At 39.3% G+C, this 27,700-nt stretch overlaps 1 protein-coding gene and 1 long non-coding RNA gene across 5 annotated transcripts in view; one reads left to right on the top strand and one right to left on the bottom strand.

Moving 5' to 3' along the window:
- Positions 1-4,637: 4,637 nt before the first annotated feature.
- Positions 4,638-23,593, top strand: LOC148414102 (uncharacterized). The gene is made up of 3 exons (XR_015867603.1): positions 4,638-4,724; positions 18,195-18,287; positions 22,911-23,593. It is a non-coding gene; the product is annotated as an uncharacterized LOC148414102 (long non-coding RNA).
- ebf1a (EBF transcription factor 1a) overlaps positions 20,794-27,700 on the bottom strand; it is a 72,957-nt gene continuing 66,050 nt past the window's right edge. The window contains exons 15-17 of one of the 4 annotated variants that reach the window (XM_088431438.1): positions 25,409-25,606; positions 25,101-25,169; positions 20,794-22,950 (exon numbers count right to left, since the gene is read on the bottom strand). In XM_088431438.1, coding sequence (XP_088287564.1) covers positions 25,102-25,169; positions 25,409-25,606 — 266 coding nt within the window. In that variant the 3' untranslated portion in view covers positions 20,794-22,950; position 25,101. Of the gene's footprint in view, positions 22,951-25,100; positions 25,170-25,408; positions 25,607-25,628; positions 25,769-27,700 lie in introns of those variants that run through there. The other 3 variants (XM_088431437.1, XM_088431439.1, XM_088431440.1) reach the window with 3 other exon arrangements.

Genomic DNA, 27,700 nt, shown 5'->3' with positions numbered 1-27,700 from the left:
ATTCCAAGAAGGATGATCAGCAAATCATCTCCGAAAATCTCAATTTCAAACAAATTGGATGGGCCGGAAGATGACTGACTACCCGTGGCAAATGACAAGCAGGGAGGAGAGGATGTCCGGGAGTTAAATGGGAGGAGCTATCTTGCGTGTCAAATAGTGATGATGACCTTCAGGACTTTTTGACAAAATAATCTGTGTCAAAAAAAATAAGGCATCGAAACTTCAAATCATTTTGTTGTTGCAACGTTAGTATCAGCATTTGCGTCGACGTGCACGTGTACATTGCCTCACACTTTTGTTTCCGCCCAACCCCTCCCCCCACAAATGCAACAATATGTTATTCGATATACGATGAACAAATGCATCTAAATGTACCGTAATTTCATCATTTTAATAACACACACCATGTGTTATAATTGGACAGCCATGATGTAACTATTAAAGTAAATCGATTTAAAATCGCGGCTTGGAATATTCACCTAAATTGAAATAAAAAAAAGGGGATCAACTTATAGGCAAGGTCGACTTGTACTCAGAGAAATACGATGTGTACATTTTGTCAACAATTGTATCGGTTGTTTGGCTGACAAACAAAATTGGTTGTCCCATCAGTGAGATGAGATTAACCCTTTGCAGTGTTTTGGCCATTTTCTGGTCATTTTCTTCCACATTATTCCTACAGTATTTTAGCCAAGGGGTGGCACATTCCTGGTAGTTTGAAATCTAAATGGTCAAGAGCTTTGACAATTTGTCACCATGGGTGAAATTTCCGCTCCTTATGCCGTGTTCAGATGGAGGGTGTCGTTTACGCTATACTCGAGGTGTTTTGTCACAAGTTCAAGATGCTCACTTTTCACGCAAAAGTGTGACGAGAGGGTAGGGGAGTGAGCTTGGTGTGCACTTAACAGTGGATCCGGAAATGAGAGCATTGCTGAGAACTTTCAATTTTCTGGGATTTTTTTCAGAGCCAATAATTTCTCCGACAGCACCTTTATTCTTCTTTTTACACTGTGTGTCCCTCGCTTTACGGCAATACTCGTCCCCCCCCCCCCCCCCCCCCAAAAAAATGCAAGCTTCAATGTCGCAATTAAGTGGCTGATACCGTGCTAAATACTGTGCTGTCAGTGCTGCACGATTGTTAGCTTAGCACAGTAACTAGGTTCAACAGCTGTTAAAAAATGAAGGAAACGCTGCACATACCAGTTGTCCCAAATTCACCCGTCTGCCATTCTGCAAGCCAACTCTTGCTTGGCTCCGTTTTTGTATTGAAAGCTCAATTGGCCGTGTTGGATAGCTCCTGGTGACCGCAAAGCAGCCGCCATGATTCATTCCTGCCCCCTGTGCGAGTCGTTGAATGTTCCTGAGGCTGATTGGATGATGCTACGCGACACATGACAAAAGGTCAAATTTTTTAACTTCTCGCGTCACGCGTAATTAGGCACCGCACGGCGCTCCATCGCATCCATCGCTTCGCTCGAGGCGTCATCGCGCCCGTCGCGCGAACTCCATTGACTACAATACAAAACCGAACGCTCTTCGCGCTCCATCTGAATGCAGCATAAGTGTCCTTTTTCAATGCTTACCCTTTGATGTGAAATCCAAGAACGAAATACCACACTAGGGTTGAAAACGAAACTTGAGATATACTGTCCCTTTTTCAGTATTAAAAAATAAATACATGAATGAATAGTATACTTGAATTAACTGCTTTTTGCAAAGGGCAGGTAGAATTCAAAGGGCCCAGTCATACTTGCCTGAGAAGTCAGTGAACACATTGGCATACATCAGTCTGTACATTCTAGCAACTCTCAAATTGGGGTACCACTGGAGGGATGTGAAGATTTGAACAAACCTTCCGCAGCTACCAGCAAATCTAATTTAATGTCTTATTAATGCTGTGACAGGGACAGCATTAAAAAAATATATATATTTTCAAATTAGTAACAAATTCAACTGAAAATGAATTAAACATGTGTTCAATTTGTATTAAAGTGACTCCTTTGCAAAACATAGGAGTCAAACTATACACCGTGTTTTTCGGACTATAAAATGTGACTTTTTCATTATGAATTGAGCCCTTATAGTCCAGTGCGGCTTATCTGCTGGTTTTTCCTACCGGTCAAGCAAATGTGTGTTCAAGGAGTCAATTTATGGAACAACTATGAAATAGAACTGAAAAGATGTGAAAAAAATGTCTAAATTGAATAAGATCTTGTATAAAAGTTTGTGACGCGTAAATTTGATACACGATATACAGTATATATGATTGCATTTATACATTTATAATTGTGTATATTATTTATTTGCAGTGTATGCAATGTTCACTAAAATAATCATCAATTAAACAACGGGAGAACGAATGCTATCGAAGTATTGATTTTGAGTTTGAACGGCTGTTTAACTCTGCAGTATTCTGTTGGTAATATTCATCTATCCATTTTCGATAAATATAATGCTGGGACTAAATATGCAGGCATGTTCAGTCTTTTAAAGAGAGAGGATGTTGCAGTTGGTAGACAATTAAAAAAAAAAATCTAAAGAAAATTTAAAAATGTCATATTACCACCATATACTTGCGGCTTATAGCCAGTGCGGCTTATCTGTTGCTGCAGCTTATATATATATATATATATATATATATATATATATATATATATATATATATATATATATATATATATATATATATATATATATATATATATATATATATATGTTTTGTAAAGTTTTATGTGACAGATGTTTCCAGCAGATGAGCGAGAATAATACTGTGTGCTTTATATTAGAGATATCACTTGAAAGGTGGTTCCAAACTTTTAACTCATCAGACGCGGCTGACACACATTTCTGTTTTAAACATATACATTTTTTTTCATCCAAATTCGCTTTGCACTGCAAATTCCAAAACCATGCATGGTAGGTATGTTAGACATCCCAAATTGGCCTTAGATGTGACTTGTTGTTTGTCTCTGTGTGCCCTGTGATTGGCTGCCAAACAGCCCTGGGTGTCCCCAGCTTACTGCCCGAAAATGGCTGGGATAAGCATCAGCAAGCCAGCGAGGATAAACAGCTCATGAAAATGGATGGTTAATAGGTACTTTTTGTACATCATTTGTGTAGATTTACAAAGCATGGTTTTCATAGAGGAACCACAAAAGCCTCATGAAGACAAATAAAAGGCAAACTGCACTGAACGGATCTATTTTAGAACTTTCACAGCACAGTATATAAGGATTATAACATGAATTATTACACACATTTTTTTTCAAAATCTAATTGCAGCTATTGTACTTTGTATGAAAACTAGACAAGCAGTGGCATCTGGTTGGTGAGTGGTCATTGTTTTTAAGTTAATAGATGGATGTGTGTGATTATTCATTTAAAAAAGTTTTAAGTGGGTTACACCATCTTTGATTTGGTTATCAGTCATAAGAAATTCAACCAATTTAGAACTTTAATATCATTTTTTTATGTGTTTGGGTTGGGTGCTACATTTTTTTCTTCTCATTTGCAGCTTCCAAAAGCATCAATTACCAATGCTTGCCTTTTTATGCTCCTCTCCCCATGCAATCATTTTATATAGTCTCTATGTCAGTAAAAAGGAAGGAGGCGATTGTTAAGCAAAGGGAAGTTATTTCTACTTCACCCTTTTAGTCCATAAAGCAAATGTGCTGAAATGTTTTAGCGTACAAAAAGTGAAACAACGGAGGGTAAAGTCAGAGCACGTGGTTGTTAACTCAGGCTGGCATACCTTTCTTTCTTTTATAGGTGGCATAAGCTACTAATCCTTCAGTCCAGTATTTATTTAGTCCAAGTTTTGCTTTCCTGGACCCTTGCTATGCATCTCCTCGGCTCACTGCTTATATATTCCTGGCCCTTGATGTATTCCTGGCTCAGGAAACAAGTTTTAGTGGCCCGCAAGGGCTGAGTGAGAATTGACAGTGTGTGCCAGAGTGAGAGGGAGACGCAAGGGGGTGGGGGTGGGGTGCTGTTTTACTTTGTAAGGTCACTCAGAGTACATCTGTATGGAGTGGGAACTCACTCGCTTTCACTGTCACAACCACTCACAACAGCCATCTGTAATGTTGTTATGTGGAGCACTGTGTCCCTTTGTCCCTTGCACACGTAGACACACACACACACACACACGCGCGCACGCAGGACGACACACTCTTCAAAAGGTGAGCGTACACATGCGTTGACCTCCAACCTGGATGCTGCGTCGCCATCACGCGACAACAAACAAAGCAGCGCGAACACGCATCGTCATCATCACGCCGGCTTCTAATTGCAACTCCATGTGTTTCTCATGAAAAAGTTGTTTTAGGGTTTTATTCCGCTCAGCTGTCAAACAATCCGGCCGTGTTTTGAAATATAATTGTGGGGACCGTAAGAGTTTCAAACCCTAACCAAAACACCGCGGCGATCCTGGTTTCTAATGTTTCTAATTTGTTAAAATATGCTGAGTGAATGACAAAAGTAGAAGTCCGATCTGCCAAGAAAAATATATCAGAGCCAGAGCAGCGTGGAAATACAGAGTCTCTTTTAGAAACATGATCAATGTAACCTTTGTTACAGGAAGGCGAGGGAGAGCGAGGGGCGAGTGGGAGTGAGGGGGCCAAAGAGACAACTTACACAGACACTTGTGTACATGTTTATTTATCACCATATCCTCTGTGGACGCAAGGGTCAAAGGAATCCTCCAAATCGGAGCGGCCTTTTGGGTAAGTATGCAGCATGCTGCGATATACGCCCGAGCCGTACATATGCACTGTTGTGGTGAAGCCAATTGCGGGGCAAGTATGTTAGAGAGCAATTTTGGTGTGTCAAAGTGTCAAAAGTGGAGTGGAGTGGAAGAGGAGAGAGGTTTAATCATTCACAGATGGGAAGTGGATCTTTTGCTTCTCGTTTATGCTTGTTCGCTCCCAGGCTGGACCAAAAAGGATGTGTACCCCCCCCCCCCCCCCCCCCCCCCCCCCCTCTCCCACCCCTCACTTTTCAACCCAAAACTAACATACAGCCTGGAAATGATGTGTGTACAACGAAGAGAGAGAGCGAGAGAGAGAGAGAGAGAGAGAACTAAATTCGAATGGTTGCAACATATCTCTCCTCCACCCCACCCCCGCTGTTTTCTGTTACTCTTTCTCTCACTCGTTCGTTCCTTCCCCGCATATCTGTTTCGCCAAAGAATAACATACAAACTCTCTGTGAAAGGATTCATGGTTTATTAAACCAGAGGTCCTTTTACTATTTCAACAGAGACAAGAAAAAATAAATACCAACGTTTGCTTTCTCTCCCTTCTTAGCTATCTAGCTGTCATATTTTGTTTTTTATGTTTTACCTCCACCGAGGAAGTTTTCCTTGATGTTGGCTTATTTGTTGTTTTTGCTGGTGTACTACAAACTCCTGTCATAGGTTTTGGATGTATCAACCTTGCTTTTTACCTGAGCTCCATCCATGGGCAGGAAGGTAATCATGAGTCTGGATTTATTATCTTCACGAAGCAACCAGCAATCTGTTTGATTTGAAAGTAAATCCGGATAAAAATACCGATGAAGGTATTGATTTTTTCTTTTCATTGTTGAAGGACTGGAGTTGCTCTCCTTGCCCCAGGATGTCAATGGTACTCCTCAGTGTTGGGGTGTAATGAAAAGCATCTATCAGCGTTAATCAATACACTCAATATACACACACACACACACACACGCACACACACACACACACACACACATATATATATATATATATATATATATATATATATATATATATATATATATATATATATATATATATATATATATATATATATATATATATACAACCTCCCCTTTTTAGGTCAATCTGGATCACCAAAAAACTTTTGTTAAATTAATCAATAATTAGACAGAGAATTTCTTTTAGATTTTCTTTGAGGTCAAAAGTTCACATACACAAAATTATTATGATTTTTTTTTTAAGCACGGTAAAGCCCAGATAATGAGGCCATGTCTATGGACGCACCTGATAGGTTAACTGCCAACTTGTGAGTTAATTGACTGGACACTTGGGTATGCATTTAAGACCACACCCCAAACATTCTGTCTCTCAATTTGAAACCACAGGATGATCATTAGAAATCTGCTTGAACTTTAGAAAAAGAATTGTGGAGCTCCACAAGTCTGGCTCATCTTTGGGTGCCATGTTCAGATGCTTAAAGTTCCTACATTCATCTGTTCAAACATTTATCCGTAAGTATGAACATCATGGGAATGTCCAACCATCACATCGGTCAAGAAGTAGACGGGGTCTGTGTCCAAGAGATGAACATGTTTTGGTTTGAAATGTGCAAATCAACCCCAAGGACAAAAGCTAAAGATCTTGTCAAGAAGCTGGATGAGGCTGGTAAGAAAGTGTTATCATTCCCAGTTAAAGGAGTTTTGCACCTGCATGTGCTGAAAGGTCACTCACCAAGAATAAAGCCATTACTCCTAAAGAAACATTAAAAAAAAAAAAAGCCAGACGACGGTGTGCAAAAAGAGACAAAGACAAAGATCTTAACTTCTGGAAACATGTCCTGTTCTCTGATGAAACTAAAGTGGAAGTGTAGGCCTTAATGACCATTACATCTGGAGGAACAAGAGGGAATCTTGTAGACCTGAGAACATTACTGTTTGTAGGAACACTATATGGCAGCATCTTGTTCATTTCAAAGTAATTAGTTACATTACAATATAACTGTATTTGAAATGTAATGCATTGCACTACTATTGCATTAATTTTACATTACTCTGAAAACCATAACTGGAAATATGGATTTGCCATTCTAAATGTAGCTCATTACACACCCAGTGAAAGGTTGGCTTAAGCCTAAAACCAGTACAAATAATTTAATCTGTATTGTATTGTAAACCTTTAAAGACAAGATACATTTTTTTTTGTATTTTAATCTCTTTATAATTAAGCTTCACAGCATAGTGATTCATTGTTTATACTGTAGGCAAAAACGATTTGTGCATTTTACAATTTCAATGTGAAAATTCAAATTCAAGATCAGTTGGCTAGGTTTCAAAAATAGATGGTTTGAGAGGGGCTCATATTAGCAAATCACCTACAGTTAAGGTGTTTAATGCAAAGGCTAGGAGTTTGTATGCTTCATCTTGATACACATTGACCAGAACTATTTATAGACTATTATTTATAGCAACTGAACAGTGAAAATTAGCGTTAGCTTATCTTGTCATTAATGCCAGTTGCAGTATATACTGTATGTTGGTTTCCAAATGCTGCTGAATTCACTGTGGAAAGTGGAAGCGTATCTCCTAACGAATCTTCTATCCTCTTGATGTCGAAGTGTCATCCCTCAGCGAGAGAGCGCAATCCTCTGCGTGTTTTGTTTTCGCTAACTTCACTTTATTGTTTTTGTATTTATGTCTGACGATCTGAAAGTAATGGGCGTATGTCCATCTCGTGTATGTACTGTTCTTATTCAACCTGCCGATTCATCTCAGCTGTAGTAGATCAGCAAGTAAAGATTTTCCCTCAGACTTTTGTCCTCCAATCTCGCAGTGCTTTTGGCTGATTTGGGGTTAAAAAATAATGCATAAAAATAATGCATAATGTATACATTACTTTAATTTGTAACGAGTACAATATTACTAATGCTTGTGATGTCTAGTCATTAACGGGGCTATTTCTTGGTGATTTGTTATCATTGCTAAAATAAATAATTTGACCAAAGTCACAAGCAAATGGACCAGCATTATTTATTTGAGCCAGAAAAGGCATTTGAAGTGGAATCAGCAATGAAAATGGCAATACTGATTTGTCAGATGAAGAAAATCAGACAAAGAAAAATTCGTTTTGCATTGGAGGCATGGGGCAGGGCGGAGATGGAGGCTGCTGCTTTTATCGGATGCCAAAGACTGATATTGAGTGCTCTTGTTGCCATCAACACCAATTTAGAATGGATAAAATCCAAGAAAATTGACTAAAATGTTTAACTTTGTTGGCTCATTTATATGCATATGTTGCCCACAAACATCACTGGCTTGATCAACAAGTGTGTGCATGCTGCTCATGATCAGTTGTCTAACTAGTAAGTTATTCAACAGCATACAGTAGAAGACTGTTCTTTCTTTTGAAATATAATCCAGACATTGACCTGCTATTTTGCTGTTCAAAACTGTATATTCTCCACGCTAATGTGATTCCAGTCGGACTTGTCTGAATAAATTACTCACCAATCGGCAGAGACACACTTTAACGGAAAGAATCAAAAGAAAGAAAACTCCACCTGTGCATACAAATAGACAATACAAATGTGATTTGCCCTATAATTGTGCTAGGCAAAATGGCTCAGACTCATCAGACTGCTGCCTATTGTAAAGTGAGCTGAAATAAGTCCATTGCTACTGTAGCGCGCACACCTCTCAATTTTTTTGCTGACGGGTATATTGAAAAACCTGTCACTCACATCTTAAGGCAACACCGCATCAAATAAAAAAAGTTAATACTTAGAACCGTCAGGGTGAAATCACCGGACCAAGCTAAGATTTGAGAGATACTAAAAATATTTGGCCATATTCTACGGTAAAGATAATATTTTGTCTTAAATTAACTTAATAACGAAATAATTTTTCATACACAATTTATTAGTTTAAAAACATATTGTGTATTGCCACTTACTGTTTACAGAAAATTACATCACATCTGCTCAGGACTCAGGTAATCAATCCCGTCACGTCTTGCCCACGCCATGTGATCAAACACAGAAAACAGGCAAGTCGGGGTCATTACCTGAGTCTTGAGAACAACGTGTCGTAGTTTTCAACAGCAAAAGGCAATGGTCGCACGTAAGAAGATAAGACATTTCTCACACTGATTATAGAAAAAATATTAACTTTTAAAAGACATTTAGATTTATACTTCCCTTAGCGATGAAGGTCCTCTGCCTTGCTTTGGTTTAACAGGGCAGGAACGTGTAAACCTTGGTTGAGGTTTCTTGTTTTATACCCTGATTCTCCTAATTGTGCAGCTCAGTCTTTTAACTTTGCTCTTTAAGTGTTTTGAAGCACCCGCCCGCTAACATTTCATTGTCAAGTGAACCTTTGTCTTTGGGACACCAATCAGGCACACAGCCCCATTAAAACAGAGTGTGTGACCGCTGAATGGGTCCCTTTGGTTTACACACTGTGTCTGCATGGTCACCGCGTGTGTTAGAGCGGGCCACACTAGGATAACTCAGGCTAATGTATTGTCCTGAGCCTGCACCCTGACACTTCCCCCTGCTGGCGCCTGCCCATTCATTACTGCTAATTTGACATGTTTACGGACCCCCCTCCTTACATTACATACTTAAGGCGATCGACTGACCTTAAATGGAAACACCTACAGCCGCGCGCCGCATCAATACCACATGAAGATGTTTGTGTCTGTGTTCGCGCACGATCTCGTGTCTGCGCGTAGCTGTGACGCAGTGCATCAATACCGAGTCAGTTATTAGAGGATAATCTGGAGGAGCAGCTGACTTATGTCTTCCGCCATTATCGCAATAAGTGTGCATAATGCGCCTAAGAAGTCAACAATTTAAAGTAATGCAAGGTGTCTGGTTGTGTGTGTGTTTCTATAGAAGGCAGATCCAGAAGATGTACAAAGTAAAATGATCCAGATAAGGCCCAATTCCTTTTATTTGCATTTTCCCGTATTCAGCACTTAAATACAGCGTTGTGTCATTAAATGAGCAATCTTGCGTTGTCTTTCACTGATACACAACATTAATCGCCAATTAGCTTGTCCTGCGACCGGCCACCTCTCTCATTAGAATATGATAAAAAATAATGGTACTTAATGATGCTTAGGAAACATAATTAAATGACTGAGCTGTAGAACATGTGGACGGACTGCGGTGCATCAATCAAAGAGGAGCCTGTCAATCCAGCGTTCATCGAGAGCGCACAGACTAAAAAAAACAATGTGCCTGCATATGTGCGCGCGTGTGTCGAAAACCACTGGCCTTTATCACGACCTCATTAGGGGAAAATGAAGGCTGGATGTGTCCCCCATCACAAGATAGCGTTGGTGCTTCAAAGTATGAATGACATTAATATGTGCCACAGTCACTTGGCCTTTCTAGCTTTACTAGAGAAGAAAAAAAAAATAATAAAGGGTGTATCTCTCTGAGGTAGCTGCTTCTGGCCCTAATTAGCATCTGAATAAATGGAATAAATAATTTACATTATTTATGGGTTTGCTTTTATCATTAATCAACATAACAAAAAGTGTGTCTAATGTGCTCGCTGAGGGGGAATGCATACGGGGAAGAGATCGAAAGAAAAATATTTTTTGCTTTCGTAGAACAATAAAGATAAGTGTACTAACATGCTTGCTGAACACACGCACACACTTTGCAGGCGCCCACTATCCCCCTTGCTCTAGATATACGATAAAATCTATCTTTGTATCTCTATTGCTCTAACATCCATTACACACCTCAGCCCCTCACCCTCCCCACTCATTAGACCACTGCACAGTAAATTAGCAGCGGCAATTACAAGGCGTATAAAGCATGTGCTCTGCCGGCTTCCCTCTGACAGGTACCACACAGATCATAGACAGACACACAGAGTCACCACCATAATTACTGTGGGAAACGACCACACACCCTCATAAGCGAGAGCACAAACCTCAAATGTGAGAGCAGCTTCATCCGTTGTGTAGCCACCGAGCTCGAACGTGCTCTGTCTTACCAGCAGCCAGATGTAGAATGGTGTTCTGTGCACCTGCAAAGCACCAAATACAATAGCCACAAATGCGCGTTTGAGCCATGCTTCTACCGTAGCAGGGCACGTCACTTCTGCCAGCCACAGTAATGTTTAGAATGCAAAACCCTCATCTAGCGCTGCTGTGTGGATGAGGCAAAGATTGATCATCTTAACAGGAATAATAAACATTGACCTTTTTCTCACTTTAGCACAGTCATTCTTCCCTTTTAGGGTCACAGATTAAAACAATGCCAAGAGGTCAGTTGCTTTAAATAGTTCACTTCTTGTTGTGGTTTGATTCAACATGCAGTAGCCTATACTGTATTTCCAGGAAGATCTGCTTGGTCAAACTATCACAGTGATCCTCAAAAAGTGTCAGGTGTGCGGCGAGTCATTACCCAAATTCAATTAAATGGTTCAAAAGATTTTATTTATTTTCCACAAAATGTATATCTGTTTATCAAACAATAGCTGAATATGTTGAAAGGAAAAACAATTAAATGCGCTTCCACTTGATGGCAAAATGTACTGTACTAGTCCTGGTATTGCATGATGAACATACAATAAACCAACATCGGAAGTCAGTTAGAGTCTGCGCACCGATATGTGCCATCGAGTGGTGTTGTGGTCCCTTGAGAAATGTCACCCTTTTTTTAAGTATTAAAGAATAAAAAGGATAGTTTTAGAACCAGTGACATATAAGGCAACTCTAAACAAAAATCTGTCATTTCTACTAACCATTATGGAATTATCATGACTTAATTAGGACCAGTTTATACTTACAGTATTACAGGTCAAACAAGCAGAATGGAGGGTTGTAAAATGTATTTATTCATCATGAGGCAAACATGTTTTGGTTATTTTTTAGACATTTTTTTTGGAATTCTTCAAGTTGTTTGTCACTCCACAGATCTGACAATTCATGATTGATTTCATAACAAAACAAAACCCAACAATCATGCATCCCACTGTCTCTCTTACACACAGTACTGTGAACAGTCATCGGCAAGACATGGCCCCCCTCTTTCCATGAACAATCAGCATCACCAAGTGGAAACATTTTCAGCAAAATGAAGCAAACAGGAGATTAGTGAAATGAAATACCATCATTCCTGTCAAGTTTTGGCATGGTGGTGAGCAGAGGCAGACCCAAAGGTAGGGAAGCGGAAAGAGAGGTGAACTCCAAAAATTATGTTGAATAAAAATTGAGGAGCAAAAATCAGGGTAGCAAACAAAAAAGTAACAACCAAAAAGACATCAATTACAAATACAGCAGACAGGAGCAGGCTCAAAGAGAAAACACGGAACTGAAACGAACAGAGAAGAAAATACTCAACGTAGTGACACCAGGCAACTCGAACATGGACTTAGACAAAGAGCAAAAACAATGACGTGTGACACAATGACCCGATAACTAACTGAATACAAACTCTGACTTAAATATACCGGAGACTCAACAAGGATACGCAAAACAGTATCGGTGTTTCTCCAAGTTTATGGTTGTGTGTGTATATGCCAAAAGACTGCAATTAATAAACGAGTAAAATGAATTACCTTTCTGTGTTTTCAAATCTAATAAGATGGGGACATAACTTTTTCCTTTCAGTTTTAGTATTATTCCTGTGTGTGAACAAGGGTGGACTCGGATGTTGGTTAAGCCTGCCTGCTTCTTTTATTGAAAATAATGCTGTAACGACCTCTGTTGCTATTAGCTGCAACAGGCACTTGATACTAACAGTGAACTGAAATCCCAATCTCTAGTTGACGGTAATTAGTCTAAGTAAGAATACGGCCAATATAAAAATGCACTTCTGTGCATCAAAACTCAGCTTATGTGGCTGACAAATCAATCTTCCTCGAACGATGTTGTACCATTCTTGAGGACAGTTGGATATTATTGAAAAGTGAGCATCGGGGAGAGATTAGAAGTGGGTATGCACATTGGTTACTTTAAATAAAGTGGATAAATGCCCTATACTGCTGTATACCCTCCACTACGCCACTGACACCATCTGATTAGTTAAAAAAAACACTGTCAGGACATCAGAGTCATTGGTAGGGAATAAGGGGATACTTTCTCTGGATTCAGCATGTTGAATCGGAATCGGGCCGTCATGACGTTTGATCACGCAGATTGTCTCTTAGCTAGTATATAAAGAGCATGGGGAAAGAACAGGAAATGATGAAAACCGTCATCTTCAGGGCATGTTGGTGAGAGGTGCGGAAAGGTGGACCCCAAAAAATGCAGTGAAGCCAGGACGAGATATGTTCCAAACAAAGAAGGATTTATTCACCATCAGGGGCTAGGCAAAACATTGGCCACACTCCAGAGTTCCATATGCAATGTCTGTCTAGACCAGGGGTCAGCAACATCCTTTAACACTCGAAAAGCCATCTTGATCCAGATTCCAGAGAAAAGACAACACTGGGAGCCGCAAACATTTTGACATCTAAAATGAAAATGTTAGCATACCTATCTATCTATCTATCTATCTATCTATCTATCTATCTATCTATCTATCTATCTATCTATCTATCTATCTATCTATCTATCTATCTATCTATCTATCTATCTATCTATCTATCTATCTATCTATCTATCTATCTATCTATCTATCTATCTATCTATCTATCTATCTATCTATATATATATATATATATATATATATATATATATATATATATGCACCAGCAAGTTGAGTGAGGATAAGCGGAATGGATGGATGACATATTCTCATGGTAATTATGGTAATGGAGAGAGCGTGATGGCGGATGCGGACGGAGGCAGTTCGGATGCTTAGAGCAACTTGTGTTAACCAAGTTTAACCGCATTATTTTCAATAAAAGAAGCAAGCAGACTGAACCAACATCTGAGTCCATTCTTGTTCCCACACAGGAACATTAAGATGACATTTATTCTGTGCTAAAAATTCTTCAAGCGGTTCTTTTTTTAATGTTTACTTACATCTTGTTTTGAAAACTACACTTCTAACCTGAAAGGCCAAACTATATTTCTGTTTCCTGTTTAACGTTTCTGAAGCTGTTTGACTGTCTTGCAACACATTTCTTTTTCCATCGGTCCAACACATCCAACTATTGACCAGTCGTGCAAACTAGACTGACTAGCATTCAAATGCATCACTTATTACGCCATTCACGCAGTTTGTTTAAAGCAAGCATTAACATTATTAATTTTTCCAAGCCATTCAGAGTCATGGAATATAAGGATGAAAGTGCCGAATGTGGCTCTGGAGCTGCCCGTTACCGAACTCCTGTCTAGGAGGAAGAGCGAGAAGATGACTTTCACTAAAGAGAGATCGGAATTGTACGATATCACCAACAAGGGTACGTCGACAAAGTGAAGAATGCATTGTTTACGTTTTTATATCATACCCCATTTTTCTAACAATGATGAATAGTGACTACTGCTGAAAATTGTATAGAGGGGTATTACTTGTCACACATGTGCAGGAGGTACTTATTTTGTCAGTACTGTTATGATGTATTTCTTCATGCAAACAATTTGGTCATCGCCACAGGGGGTAGGCGTTGGTCACATTTGGTCTATGTCAGAATGGTGTACCAGCCTGTGTTGATACAGACACTTAATCATCATATTCATACTATGATCTTCATGCTTTTCATGCTCTATCTATGGCCTAGGGCCTAGACCACAGGTGTCGAATTCCAGTCCTCGAGGGCCGGTATCCTACATGTTTTCAAACCCTTTCCCTCAAAAACACCTGATTCAAATGATTGGGATCATTTTGAAGCTCCTGCAGAGCTTGCTAATGAGCTAATCGTTTGAATCAGGTGTGTTGGGGAAAGAAAACCGGAAAACATGCAGGATGCCGGCCCTCGAGGACTGGAGTTCGACACCTATGATCTAAACTGATGTTTTGTCTTTTCTTGTTGTTGATTTGACTTGTGAGGACAAATACAAGTACAGTATGGCAGTGAGTTCACTTCAACTCTATTCATTATAGCAGTGGAAACTAGTGAAGAGCTCATCAAAAATGGGGCTTCAAGCTATTGTGTGTGACTCAATTGAACTTTACTGTCCAATTAAACATAAAACAGTGAGATTTTGATGTCTATTTAAAACAACATCATAGCTGAGCCTTAGGAAATACGCCTTGACGTCATGCTAACAAACAATGAAAAACACCAGTGCCGTGCAAACGGTTAACACCAATAGTCACAGTTTTGGAAGCAATGGGTATTCAAACATTTACAGTGGAGAAAAATGTGTAGACATATTATGTAACAATACTCACAGGCGATGATTTGCTATATTCTCCCAAAAATTACTTATATTAGAGCATTACACAAAGTCAATACAGTATGTATAGTATGTATGCAAATATAGCAGTAGAACTATTCTTCATTTTGATTGAAAATGTTCTAATTTCGTTTTACGGCAGTAAAGTCAGTAAAAGCAGCACTGCAGACAAGTATGGAAAAAAGTAAATGAAGACAAATTGAAAAACAAAATCTTGCATTTTTTGAGATAATACAGCCCAAAGTTGAAGTTTGAAATTGTCAAGGTCAAGATTGACCAAACCCGGTCCTGGAGGGCAGCTATCCTGCATGTTTTTTTATATTCCCCTCCTCTACAACATCTGATTCAAATGATCAGGATTAGTACCAGGTTTCTGCTGACCTTGTTGATGAGCCGATCATTTGAATCAGGTGTGTTGGAGGATGGAAACTTCAAAATCATGTAGGGTAGTGGTCATCAAGAACCGAGTTTAGAGACCCTTGGTCTAAAACAAGGGGGCAAAAATAATACTGATGTAAATGTCCAAAAATGGAAATGGAAAAATTCATAGCCCATATTCTATACATCCTAAAATATGTCTGCAATAGACTTTTTTGTAGGTTTTGATGTGCCACACATGCCTACCTGTTTTTGTAGAACGAGATGAAACTAACAACTGGGGCTGCTGTGGTCCGTGTTGAGTCACACTAAGCTGTAGGCTTCAGCTCACCTATCTCTGTTAACCCAATCAAATAATTGGTGTTTATCTTCAATTTTGAATTTTTACCAGAAAATTTATTTTTACCGTTTCAGATAAAAAGCAGGCTGCGTCAACAATATTTTTTCCTCTTTAACAAACAACTGTAAGGATCAATACAAAAATTCTAAAAACAAAATAATTAAATTTTATTTTTCCCATTTAAAATAATTTACATTACATTTACATTTACAAAGCTGACTAGTCATTTTGTATATTTGGACAGTGGTGAATGCTAGTGTATTAATACTTTACCAATATTGAGTGCCGTATTGAGATTTTTAAATTTTATTTTATTGTCACTTTTGTTTTATCACAGTTACTCTGCTGCAATGTTGCTTTTGTACCCATTCACATCTCCACTTGCTAGGATTAACACAGTAGTATAGTACTGTATTTGTTAATACTGTATCTACTCTTAAGTGCTCAGGGTTGTAAGTTGAGTTAGTCAATGTGCTCACTACACTCCGATGTAGTGTGTGTCGTGTATAGTATCATAAATTAAAGTTTGTGCCCAAAAAGAACATATGCAGAGAGAGAGAGAGAGAGAGAGAGAGAGAGAGAGAGAGAGAGAGAGAGAGAGAGAGAGAGAGAGAGAGAAAAATTGTACATTTTTTTTTTACATTTCCAATGATGCATGAATCAATTACAAGTCACAGGAGCAGCAATGTTTATTTTTGTTTATTTTGAGAATGTAAGTTTATTTAAGTTTAGTTTGCAGACATGCAAAGTGCTTCCTGTGTGATGTAATTGCTAAAGTGCTACTGACGTGCTAACAATGCTAGACGCAACAACCCAAAGACGTATGTTACAAATGTGTTTTTATGTTAATATGTACAACATTAGCCGTAGCTAATGTCAATTTTATGGTTGTTAGTTCTACTGTTTAAATTGTTGGTGAGAGGTGTGGAAGAACTGAGTAAAGAGTTCAAGGGGAAGACGTAAGTAAACAGCGGGGCGAAAAGACAAGATGACGTATTCATAAATCATAAATGATGCATCATAAACTGTAAAAAATACAGCTGCTATCACGGGTTAGGATAACATTTTACAACAAGAGGTGTTTGTAAGTCGATGTACCGCTAGAGCTTTTTTGGTGCATACAATGCTTCTCATTCTTCTTGTTGAACATTTCCTGTAAGGCTTCTTCTCATGAGGGTCACAGGGTAGCTGCAGCCTAGCCAAGTTGACTTTGGTTTGGGTTAGGTTGGGGTGGGGTTTCAACCTGGACTGTTTGCCAACACATATAAATCTATGGACAGTTTAAATTAAGCAAACATTCGTGTTCCTGGAATGTGGGAGGAAGCTGAAGTATCCTTGTGGCCTCACATTTGTAAGGGCACATTTGCTATCTAATTATTCATACACAGTTTGGCTTTAACATCTGCATATACAGACACAATGCTGTTCTTATTGGATACATTACTTTTCTGCTGTAAAACTGGAATCTTCCCACTTGCAGGACTGGGAAAGACTTTTTATTCTATTGTTATCAATTCAAGAAGATTGTCCGATTACGCTTGACAAACATTACTAAGCATCGAACTAATGTCTTTCTATAACTTGGACCTCTTGGCGTCAACAGCCTCATAACAGTTATTAAGTGTGAGGAATGCGCTCTTTGTCCATTGTAACTGTTTTGCCAACACTGAATATTATTAATATTCATCGCTTGTCTTTTTTGCTCACTGACTAGCTCTGCTTCCATTGTCAAATCCACCCCCGACTACCCCCACATCCATCCTCTCCTCTCCGTTTCTTTCCTTTCTTTATGTGAGATCCCCATGGGGGAATCCTGTTTTTGCTTTCAAATACGCCTCTCCGCCACCCTTCCTCTCTTCATGTGTCCATACAGAGAGGAGAATGAGCGAGATGGTGCCGAATATGTGCATTTATATATTTCATTAGGATACTAGTAGCGCAGAAACTCCTGAGCAGCAGCACTCTTGATGTGCGCCGAGACTGTTGGCACCTCTAGTTCTCCAGGAATAGTGTCTTTGAAATCGAGGTCTCGAGAGGCTGCCTGGGTCTGCCCGGGGCCTCCCACTTCTATTGTCCTCCTCCACACTGACCACTCTATCTGGGCCTGCAAAGCTGGAGCAAAATGGCATCACCTTTTGTCTTGGTGTATTTATGATTTATGTGTTTGAATGTGTGCCTGCTCAGACGCAGAGTACGAGCGCGTGCGCATTTGGGAAGTCCCTTGAGCCGCGTGTTGATGCTTGGCGTGCTAATCAAAAACATTAGGCTTTTCCTCTGCATGTAGTCGCCTCCGTAATTCGATCTTCTACCTCTTGCAGCTAAAGCGTCAATACACTTTACTGTTTGTCAGCAAACTATCAACTCTCTTATTAGATATAGAGCTCTGCGCAATTATCAAGCTGCAAGTGATTAAAGATTGTGTACAAATCCTTCATTCATCACCACTTTCAGGTTACCCTCCGCAGGCGCCGCGGAAGCCTCCAGTTACCTACCATGGAGACCCTGCAACACTCGGAGGTCAGCAGAAACCTAGGATTCGCTAAGGTAATCCAATCGCGGCCTCCCCAAATTACATATGCACAAATAAAAAGACATTAATTTTCTGCTGATGACCGGGTATGCAAATGATGACTCAATTATGGTTGGGCTGGTGCGTTTGCAATTAATAACCTTGGAATCGTCATTAACTAATATGTTTAGGAGGAAACTTGTCAGGCTAACCATGTTCACCATGCCATCGCTAATGCATTAATGAATTCGATTCATTAGAGAGAGAATCCTAGTGAGAAGGGGGAAGGGATGCAGACTTGTTTTAGACTTGAGGGTTTATGTATAACGCCTTGTTGTCAATCTGATTGGACGAATTCTTCCCCTTCAATATATAAAATTCTAAGCATTGAGCATTCAATGCATCTAAATCTATTGAAAAATGTCAATAATCAATAGAAATCACTATTGCTGCTCCAATTAACTGCATTAGTATTCTAGTGTATGGAGCATAAACAAGAATTAGTAACTTAATAATGATGATCAAAACAATAATTAGACATTTGCAATTTACAGTGTGAAACACGAAAGCCTGAATGAGAATACATTGAAGCATGTAGAACGATTGAGGTGTATCTGGAAGGATTCTGAATGCTATGAAATGACATGGCATGGTATTGAAAGACATGAATGCTCGACAATGATCTGGAGTCAGATGAATATGATGAAGTTACAATGGTTGGAATGGTGTTGAGGGAGGAATAAATAATGTGGACGTATCTTAAGATTTTTGGGGGGCAGAAAGTGGGAATTCTTTTACATGTATGAATCTTGGAAAATGAATACTAGCCTCTGTAGTGTATTTATCCATTCATTTTTTAATATGTAGAAATTCAAATGAGATGAATTGGATGAATTATGTGAAATGAGATGCATGTCAAAAAGCGAGTGGAATATTAAAATAGGAATAACATATGCATGAAGGCCTTCAGCCTTTACACAGTCACCAAGATTTACTGTAGCATCCTCAGCCGAGATACACCTCTGAAAAAAATTCATATATATATATATATATATATATATATATATATATATATATATATATATATATATATATATATATATAGTTGTATTAGTTTCATTTCGAGAAGTTGAGAGTTTTTCAGGTTTAAGGCTTTTTTAAGGCTTGAGCACATTTTCATCATTTTTTTTATTTTTTGTAAAAGTATAGAATGCAAATATAAACAGTGGTGGAAGCTCTTGGTCATTAAATTATAGTAAAATGGTGGAAATATACTTGCATAACACTAGAAATTGAGTAATAATCCATTCATTCTTCAATATACTCTACTGCTTGTCCTCATTAGGGTTATAGGTTGGTTAGAACCCAATCACAAAGAGTCTAAAAGCGCTTCTCAGGCACACAGCTCAGAAAGATTGACATACACTACTCTCCCCCGCCCCAAACTGCCAAACTGGCTGAGAAAGAACTCAAAAAACACATTTGGGGGGTTGGGGGATCTTGAGAAGGGATGTAGATGGTGGAATTCCCCTTCCAAGATGAGCAGCCTGCAATTGGTGCAGCGTGGGAAACTTTTATTGCATAGTTATACGCATCGTTATACAGTAATTACCGTATTTTTCTGAGGAGAAATAGATTTTTTTCCCCTCATTTTCAACCTCTATATAAAATGAGATGAATTTTCTCCACATGTTTGAATAATATTAATTTGAATGCAAAACAAGTAATATGTAAAATGATTACATACTGTATACTTCTAATTCAATACAGTATGCTCCGCCTAATTGCCTCTTTGTTGTCAACAGCGAGGCTGCGTTGCTAATATTTTTCGATGGACTTTGATGCATTATGAAAAGGAAAATACGGCTGGATTTGTCTGTTCAAGACAAAAACGCGAGAGCAGTGGCACGATGGATTCCAGTAGGTGGGGGGAGAAACACAGCGAAGGGCGAACCTCCGCATTCTGATCTCGCTACAGTCGTCACTTGGGTAAAAAAAAAAAAAAATCTTCAGCAAAGCATTTCTAGAGACCTCCATTTCAAACAGGCTGGATTGGGTCCAAAGATGACCACCCGTGAAAAGTAACAGCACATCTGCAGTTATATCCATATATTAATATGCGAGGAGCTGTTTGGCGAGATAGTGATGGTGACTTTTAGACAAATTAATATTCAGCTGTGTCAAAAAATGAAGTTCAAATCATTTATTGTTGTCACTTTCAGCATTTGCACCTACGCGCATGAGTAGATTGCCTCGCAGTCTTATCTTGCCACCACTCCATAACCGCAAAAAAAGGTTTCACGATACACCATGTAGAAATGCCTTTAAAAATAGAGTATTTTAATCATTTTAATAATGTGTTTTAATTGGAAAGCCAAGATCTATGTAACCAGTAAAGTAGGAGGTAAACTTAAAATCGCGTTTTTGTAAAATTCACCCTAATTGCAGTAACAAAAACAAAAAAAGGGGTGATATATATAGTATGTTATGTGAACATGTAAAAATCGTACTTGATTAAGAATAATAAAAATGCAGACAAAGTCACAGACAAGAGGTAACTTTAATTCAACATTGTGAGAGTCCAAAAGTTATTTTACAGCTCATCAAAAACAATAACAATCTATACAGTAGACTTCTCTCTGAGCTTTTGAGTGTATTTGCAGTCCAAGACAAAAAAAACAAAAAACAAACCAAAAAAAAAATAGACGAAAGAAATAGACACCAGCTATTTGGTTTGCATCTGTCATTTTAGTTGTACAAAACCTTCCAATAATCATAATGGGGTTGGAGCTAAGTTCCCATAGAAGCCATCCATTTGTGTACGACAATAGACCTTTGTGGTGTGTTTGTGAAATAGATATGGTGCGGCCCCTTGCAGAGAACAACAACACAAGTGCCTGAAAACACTCGTCTGTCAGCGGGCGCCTTTCCCTTCAAATACTTCTGAACCAAACCAGAAAAGCAGAAAGAAAAGCCCCATTCTCTGTCTGTCTGTCCAGCAACAGCTCAAACGCACACACGCACGCACACACACAAAATAATGGTAAATACTACAAAACTGAGCTCCTGTTTAGCTTGTAATTAACCATGTTGAAGAGCGGACATACCGTATGGGGTGAATGATGCGGCGAGGGGCTACTTGGGTCTGAACTGTGATTCCAACATGTGTGATAGGTTTGTGCTGTGGCAGCGCCTCACTGTGCTACTTACAATTAAACAGCTCAATAAGGTCAAAGAATTTCTGGACAAAAGTCACGATATAGAATTGCTGTTGTATTTTCAAATGTTTTTGAATTATGGCTCTTTGTGTTCCTGTGTGTGTTTGTGCTTTGTCCCCCAAGTTCCCATGAATTCCTCTGTGGCAAAGAGACAATTGTGGCGAGGCTAGAAAACTGTACACGTGATTGAATGAAGAATGGGATTGCATTGTTAAGGCATCTAGACTGCTGGTAAAGATTACAGTGACAGAAAACAAGAGTGTAGAGATACAGTATGTAAGCAGGAATAAATAACATGGAGAAAGAAAGAATGTGTGCACACGCACACGCACGCACACACACACACACAAAGACAGTGCCACTCAAGAGAACCCATGCATATTAACAGTATCAATCTGGAAAAAACAAAAAGATATATCTTTACAGTATATATTAATGTGTATATATTCTTTAAAAAAAAAAAATCTACTTCAACCAAATTCTCTGAATAAGATGCTACTTTTTGCCATACAATAAACACTTTGATAAGGAAACAAACAAACAAACAAAAAAAACAACAGACACGTTTTATTAACTTATACAAAAATAGACAATGGCGTGTTGGTGAGTCCCATACAAAACCAAAAGAAGTCACATTTAAATAGTGATAGCGACAGCGAATCATGTAACATAAACATGATGTAGTATGTTCACAACACAGCTAAACAAAGGTGATGTACAAATACAAGGGATAAATACAGTATTTATACGATATCTTACACAAATCCCTTTTTTTTGTATCCAAATCGTTGTTGTATCTCCAAATCTTCTGTACTGAGAAGCTGCCTTAAGACGTTTTTCAAACTAGAGCTATTGCAAAAAAAAGAAGAAAAAAAAAAGAAAAGCCAAATGAAATAAAGAAAACTAACCAGCTTTTTTATATATACAAAAATATATCAAACATTTATTCTAATGTAATATTTGCTCAACTCCTTCAGTACAGTGCTGGCTGGACACACACGTCACTGGACTTTTCAAGTTTTTTACGAACCCCTTTTGGCGAAACAATCACATCGTATTTTTGTGACAAGCTCCGTGGTCACAGTTTTTGTAAAATTCAAATAGCATAAAAAGAATAGATCACCATTGTATTCTCTGTTTGATTTAGTTTTATTTGTGTTTTTACTTTTTAAGCGGGCAAGCTAAACACTCACTAACTGTTGTTTGTGCACATCACATTTGGCTTCTTCAGTAACCCAACAAACAAACACCTTATGAATATGAATCTCAAAGCTACACTAATTCAACCAAAGGGGAAACGACATGGCAAAGGTTGTTCCGTCTTCTGAATCCCAGTGGAGTGGAAAGGCCTGAGTTTTGAACAGAGTTCTTATCGTCACTTCAGCTCCCGAGTCCAACACGCACTCGTGTCTTGTTCCTCTAAACATTCTTCTTTTCCAGATCCTCTACATGGGTGGAACAATCATCCCCGGAATTGCTGCTTGTGGGAAAAGAGGGGGAGGAAAAAAGGGAGAAGGCGAGGCGGTGGGGGGTCAAGAGAGAAAGAGAGAGAGAGTGAGAGAGAGGTCAGTCATGTGATCGCTGGGTTTCATCTGTCATCACAACAGTGCCATAACCCAAATGTGCCGCAGCAAGGACACGTCGCTCTCCCTCCTTCATTATCTCCTCAAATCAAAACATTTTCCTGCTAGCCCGCCACACACGGACCACATCATTGCCGTCTGGCACAGGCTTCTTCCCAAATACTTTCATGCGAGCGCTGCCGCTGCTAATTGTTAGCAGCTACGCCAAAGTGTGTGAACAAATGCAACATGGGGAACAGAGACGATGAGAATTATGTTTGACTCATGGAAATGGATCATGAGCCTTCTGATGCACTCAACATTTGCTACACTTGGAAGAATTACATAATACATATTTTTACCAAGACAATAATGTCACAGCTGTGTGTCAGCGCATATAGCTGTTTAATTTAACACCTGTTGTAGATGGAAGATGTCACGCTGAGAGATCTTTCAAATGTTTAATTGTAATTCTTATTGAGTTATGTTAAAAAAATATTAAACAGCTTGCGGATGCAGCACATTTAAATCTTTGAAAAAAAAGACTCATGCAGTGCTTCTGAAAGTGTGGTCCTCTTTTTTTAGAATAAATTGTGAATGTACTCACAATTGACTCTTCAATAAAGCAATCAATTCAACCTGTTTATTATCTTTTTAAAAATGTAATCATTTTGAAATTTGTCAAACAGACCCACATAATCTACGTCACCATCAAAAGGCTTGACTATTTAGTCACTAAATATTTGGCAGCAACCTGTTTGGGGCAAATTGACTGTATTTGTAATTTGTAATTATTATTTCGTAAACTTTCGAAGACTTGTTGTCAAATTGAACATGTTAATTTTCTGATGTTGTTTTGTTTCCGCAAACATGTGCTTTCCGAAAAGAGGTCCCTGACTCCAAAAAGTTTGAGAACCCCTGGACATGAACGTTCGCAGTTTTTCTGAAATGATCACAATGGTTAAACCCTCAATGTCACCCCAAAACGTGTACTATTGGAATGTGAACATTTTTGAAGACAAACAAGGTTGCTCAGGTGCAAATAATAAAATCACAAATATTACAAATACAATTTACACTTACTTAATTATTAAAGGTATCGTTATGATGTCATTGAAAAGATTAAAAACAACACTTAACTTATATACTGTATGCACAAGTCAGTTTATCATAACGATAAGGCTAAAAATGCTATGTTTTTAGCATTCAGCCTAATTTTACGAATCCATCCGAACGCACTTTCCAAATAAATCCAGATGTATTTGCAAACTCCAGTCAGTACAGTCCTCGCTTCGGTGAGTTACCTTTGTCCTATAAAATGTTGGATTAATCCATGACTGACGGAGCATTATTCTCTTTGTAAGGGCAGATTTATTTTCCTTCCTGCCCCCGTATTGGATCGTGCAGGTGTTACCCAATCTGGCCTATCGCCAGTCATGCTTCGCTTGACTCTTTAAGCCGTTCCATCCTCCACTTTCACACACAAGCCGTGCAGGAATTTTTCATATAAGATATTGGCTTCCTATCGATCGCCCTCTCTCCCCAATCCACTAATTCCAGCGTTATTTCCTAAATGCGTTCTTCACGTTGGGATTAACCGAACGATGGGTGTGTGCGTATGTGTGCGGCTCTATGATCGGCGTGCAGTGGCCCCCGGGTCACCGTGTTCAGCACTCATCAATGCCGACAGAGGAAGTGAGGAAGTGCTTAGCTCGGGGCTCTGATAAAGATTCCCATCCATCATTTCTCTGGCTCGGGATCTCAACACCCTGCAACATCCTGCCTAGACGGGCCGACTATGAGCTGCGCTGGATGGAAACGGGAGAGCGGAATGACCCCTGGTGGCACGGCACATACCTCCCCACGGACGGCAGACGCAGCACAAGGCAGGAAACAGGAAGTCAAAACAGGAAATGGAACACATATGCGTTCTCACTGACAAGTGGAGCGTGACAAATAAAAAACGAGAAGGAAGGGCAGGGCAGGATGAGCTGCTGCTGTGAACGAGCTGGGTGGGACAGCGTGGGATGGAAAGAAACAAAAAAAGAGAAAGAGCGGGGTAACATACTTCAGGAGAAGGCCAGGCCCTGCAGGGAGCTGGCTGATGAGTACTTGCTAGAGTTCACAAAAGACTGATCTGAAGTCAAGAGGGATAAATAAGGGATCAAGGAGGGGAGAGGAAGAAATAAAAGAGTGAAGTGGAGGAAGAAAGGGGTAATAAGAGGCAAGAGGGAAAGGAAAAGGTGAGAAATTGTTATTAAAAGGAGGTTAATGTAGTGAAATTGGTGCTCACGTATCAAGTCACGGGCTTTAGACCGTGTCGGGGTTTGAAGGTTCCAGCGTGTACACGTAACGTCTCTACTTTCTCATTCTTACCTTGCAGGCTGTTAGCGGTGGCGCTGGTGCACGTGGGGGGTGGCGAGTTTTGGGGTCGTACGACAGGGGCAAAGGCGCTCTTCTGCTTGACAGCGGCCGACACCATGTTAGCAGGGGAGAAGGAGAAGATGCCGGAGGAGCTACTGCAGTTGGAGGGCAGGCTGGTCGACGACGCCATGGTGGGGCTGGACGGGACAACTGGGAGGGGGGAGGGGTAGTTTGGAAGGAGGGCGGAGGGGGTGGAAGGTGTCAGCGTACAGGGATAGGGAGGAAAGATGAAGACGGAAAAAGAGGGGAAGAAACGGGGTTAGAGAGAGGGCCGAGGGCAGAGGACGGGCAGACGGGATGAACAGAAGGGGACTGGTCAACGGATGATGGCAGGAGGGATAGTTGTTCAGATACTAGCTCACATACCTGACACAGATACATTCATTAATAATAATAAAAAAAGACTGATTTAAAATTGATGCCGTTCTCCTAAAGTGAATTCCGTCTGGAATGCTTCAACTTATCTCACGCCTTGCCCCCTTCTTTATTTTAAATGCTTGATCAGTAGTGGTGTGGACATGATTTGCTAAGTTGTAACCCCGCCTCCAAAAAAAAAAGTGTGTGTGTGTGTGGGGGGGGGCAAACAAAGTGTGTTGAGTGGAAAGAAAAGGCTGTGCTACACTTGCACATCAGGAAATGGATATCGAAAACTGCCTTGACAAAGATGATCATGCGTACATTTAATGGAGTCACTTGTGGGGTGCTGAGAGCCTCTTGCAATGGCGCCAGTTCTTTTTGATTTAATTTCCTTCCTTCTTTCTATTTTATTGTAATCCTCGTGTGTTGTAGGGCATCGTCATCACTACGGACTCTTTCCTTTTCTCCCTTCTTTGTTTGAAAAACCTAACCTACAGCAGCAAATCATTATTGCCATTTTGTATCTCCTCAGCGATTAAAATCCTCCCAGAAGGGGCATGATGAGGAAAAAGAGCCAACACCGAATTTAAGTACAGGAGTGCCTTGATATAGACGTTCAGTTCATTCTTAACGTCTCAAGTCAAAACTTTTGGAGCTTATATCATCATTCAACAATAAAATTAATAAAAATGTCCATTTGTCCAAGGTTCCAAATGCCCCCAGAAATGTGTATTTTTGTGTGTGTGTGTGTGTGTTTTTTAACAAACAGCACTCCGGAATAATACATTTCATAAAAAGATATCCTTATAATTCTAATTACAGTAAAGAATTATACAATTTGTGCTTCATGATTTAATGCTGCAATTCAATTCATTGTGCTTCTCCTTCTGGTGATCCAGCCTTCAGTTTTGGATACAAATGAAGATGAATAGTACTTCATCTACAACTGCTGTAAGTTATTTAGTAAGATGCTTCATTATTAATCTGTTTTAACAAAATATGCTTGTGAGCAGTGTTATCCCATCTACATGTTGCTCTGCCGCATGTCTTCAAATTTACAGCACGGTGCTTCTACAACTGTTACTATCAATGCCAACTGTTAGCACGTCTATACTGTTTGGTTTCACTGCTACCATATAGTGCACGTATCTTGAGGTCAACCTCTTGTCAAAGAAAACAATTCAGACATCTTTAAAGTCAGGTTAAAGATGTATGTCAGGTACTTTTATCTTTTACTTGATTTATTAAAAAAAAAAAAACCTATAGGGCCTACTATTAGTTAGCACATGTGTGGATGTTATTTTATTTATTTCTTTTTTATTTACAAATGACTGACAAATTAAAAACTATTGAAAATCACATACTGCCTTTCACGCCAGTGATTAGAAACACTTCTCAATATAATAGGGTGCATTTTCCCATCACTGGCATCTACAACCATAACACACTTATTTAAGATAATGCCCATTTTAAGCAGTTATTGTTTTTGAATAGACAGTATTTCATCGAATTGTACATGGATCACTTCCATTTATTTATTTATTTTATGAAACTATACATTTCACAGCAATCGCCTTCCTGAATTGTGCCTTGGCAAAGATTCTAATTGTTGTTATAGCTTTTGAATGCAACTTCTGAATACAAAACAGTACATCATGGTTTGTGAAAGGTGCTCCAAAGTGAAAATGGAGACTTTCTATACAAAGGCAATTAGCTGGATTTACTGTACATGTATGGCACCAGCTTCCTCAGCCAAATTCAGCCTCTCCCACTGACATCATCCCATCTTCCACTTCTCAGGGGTTTGTCTTTTGTCTGCTAATACACTAAGAGCATTTTCCCCCTCAGTGATTTTACAATCAGCCAAGTCGTATTTCACTTGCCCTC

Source organism: Hippichthys cyanospilos, chromosome 13 (assembly GCF_059441005.1).
Source record: "Hippichthys cyanospilos isolate Australia breed blue-spotted pipefish chromosome 13, RoL_Hcya_1.0, whole genome shotgun sequence".
Lineage (NCBI taxonomy): Eukaryota > Metazoa > Chordata > Actinopteri > Syngnathiformes > Syngnathidae > Hippichthys > Hippichthys cyanospilos.
This window is presented reverse-complemented; position numbering and strand designations above follow the sequence as displayed.